We start from the raw sequence: 2,338 nt of genomic DNA on the forward strand, positions 1-2,338 counted from the left end.
GTTTTTGATCGTATCACTAATCTCATCACAACATGCTTCACTTTTAAACAGTCAGGTAGTGCTGCTGTGGAGAGAGAGTTTCGTAAAAATGGACGCTTTTCAGAGTTACAATTAGATGAGATGTCATCAAGAGAGAAAGGTGATCCTCTTAATACAAAGAGACTAGTAGCACTACTGAAGCATCTTTATATTGTAGCTAGCCCTATGAAAGATAAAGTTGGTAGAAAAACTGTCAAGTATTACTTTATGCCTTGTGCTCTAAAACCAGCAAATGTAGAAAGAGAGGTGAGAGATGGGTCAGTTAGTCCAGCTCCTTTATTGATATGTTTTGAGTGTGGGTATACTCCTGTTGGTGTATTCTGTTGTCTAGTAGTGTATCTTCTTGATCAGGAGACAGACCAAGTATTGGAATGGGAGTTAACTGGTAATGATCAATATCGTAACAGGATTACCTTTCAAGTTGGTCAACACTATGATACTGTTACCTTAATCAGTCGTGCTACTTATCTTGAAGTGTGGGTTCAACAACAAATGAGTCCTTCACTGAATGATCTTTGTGATAAAGTATTATCATCATTACACAAAGGACTAGTCACAGTGACACAATCACTCCATTACACTTACAAGTCAAGGCATATGTTTGGAGTACCATGTACTTGCACTGCAGTACCTCATCCTGCTGTAATAGAATATTGTTCAGAAGGAGCTAAGTGTACTAATGGTAATGTAATGAAACTTGATGAGAAACATTTGTACTGGTCTAAGAAGGTAATCAAAAAGTTTTTGATTGTTGTTTACATTTTGTGGCTAATAGGTTGCTGATATGAATAATTCAGTACAAAATACAAGCAGCAAAATACAGTTTCAAACAGGTGAATCAATCAATTGGATATGTTTATATTAAAGCAATTATTAATTTTTACGTCAATAGTTGAGGCTAGGAAAAGGAAACTAAATGAAGATCAGGATGGTTCTTCATCTAACAAGAGGTTTAAATCATTTGTCATTACAGAAACTATTGAACAGGAAGACTCATCAGCAAGTATGTGTTTATGTCAACTTTTCTCTATAAGATATTTTTAATTATTATTAATACACTTCCTTACCAACAAATCTTAAGAATACTTAACACTAATCTAATACTGTATTAGGAGTTTTATTTTTGATTTATACAGACCACTTGTTAGACAAGAAACCACAAAAAAGTGATCTTCTCAGGCTATTTAAAAGTTCTGATGCTCATTACATGATTATTGGGGCTGCACTGGATGTTCAAGTGGATGACCTGTTACCCAATCCACAATCAACTACTAGTAATCTTATACTAGTGTTCCAGAGATGGTTAGACTCCAATAGCGAAGTGACTTGGAGAAAAATTCTGCAAATTTGTGAAGATTATCCTGATCAGCTTGGAAAAGCAAAATCTGAAGTGGAACAATTTCTTTCATCAGATAGAGCCCGTACGAATTACCTTCAATAAGGTACATTAATTGCCTTTATCATTACACACACTTAAGATCCTCCTCTTCCTCTAGATATCAACTGGTTCTAAGAAATAATGTAAGCTACATATAGTATATACATTTAAATTAGCTTTACTCTCATAATTTTTATTTAGAGATAAATTTTACAAAAGATTTTTTTATCCTGCTTGTCACTTATTTCTTTACACACTATACCTTATCACCTATCACCTTATACCCATCACTTATCATTATACTTTTGTCACTGAACATTTTTCATTATAAATCATAAAACCATACATGTGATTTGACATTTAAAATATTAAATATAAATCATTATAATTGTCATTTCAGAAATCATTTCTTGAAGGAGAAACAATCTAAAACAAAAAGAAGATAAATACATTATGTCCTCTTGACCATCTCATCCTCTCCCTCTCTCTTCTCAGGATCCATTATTCTCTCTCTCCCTTACCTTCACTTGTTGTCACCTCCTCCTCCTCCTCCTGTTGTTGTTGTTGTTGTTGTTGTTGTTGTTGTTGTTGTGTTATTATTAGAGACAAACTGTATTGCTCTAAGTGATGGCTTGATTGGTGTGTCCAATAAACACTTCATTGCATACCATTTACCTTGAAGCTACAATAAATACAATATATAAATAAATTATTATAATACATGAAAATTTACTATGGAGGATCATGTACAGTTCTTAATATTAAAAACTCACTTTCTCATTTTTCTCCATTTGTCCAGCAGCAAGATCAAGGAAAACCTGTCTCAGTTCTTGTTCCTTCCTTAAATCAAATTGTACCAGTTCGTCTGATAAATCTCTACAAATCATCTCAAGATATTCTTTGGCATCTGAGCAGTTGCTG

The 2,338-nt window shown here is 33.5% G+C and overlaps 1 protein-coding gene across 1 annotated transcript; it reads left to right on the plus strand.

The window, feature by feature from the left end:
- Window positions 1-6: 6 nt before the first annotated feature.
- On the plus strand, window positions 7-1,569 carry LOC109590465 (uncharacterized). Its single transcript, XM_020006382.1, has 5 exons — window positions 7-768; window positions 815-872; window positions 932-1,042; window positions 1,176-1,481; window positions 1,536-1,569. Exons 1-4 carry the CDS (start codon window positions 121-123, stop codon window positions 1,478-1,480), a joined length of 1,122 nt encoding a protein of 373 aa, XP_019861941.1. The 5' UTR covers window positions 7-120; the 3' UTR covers window position 1,481; window positions 1,536-1,569.
- Window positions 1,570-2,338: the final 769 nt, after the last annotated feature.

The sequence above is a fragment of the Amphimedon queenslandica genome, unplaced genomic scaffold (genome assembly GCF_000090795.2).
Source record: "Amphimedon queenslandica unplaced genomic scaffold, v1.1 AMPQUscaffold_9979, whole genome shotgun sequence".
Taxonomy (NCBI): Eukaryota; Metazoa; Porifera; class Demospongiae; order Haplosclerida; family Niphatidae; genus Amphimedon; species Amphimedon queenslandica.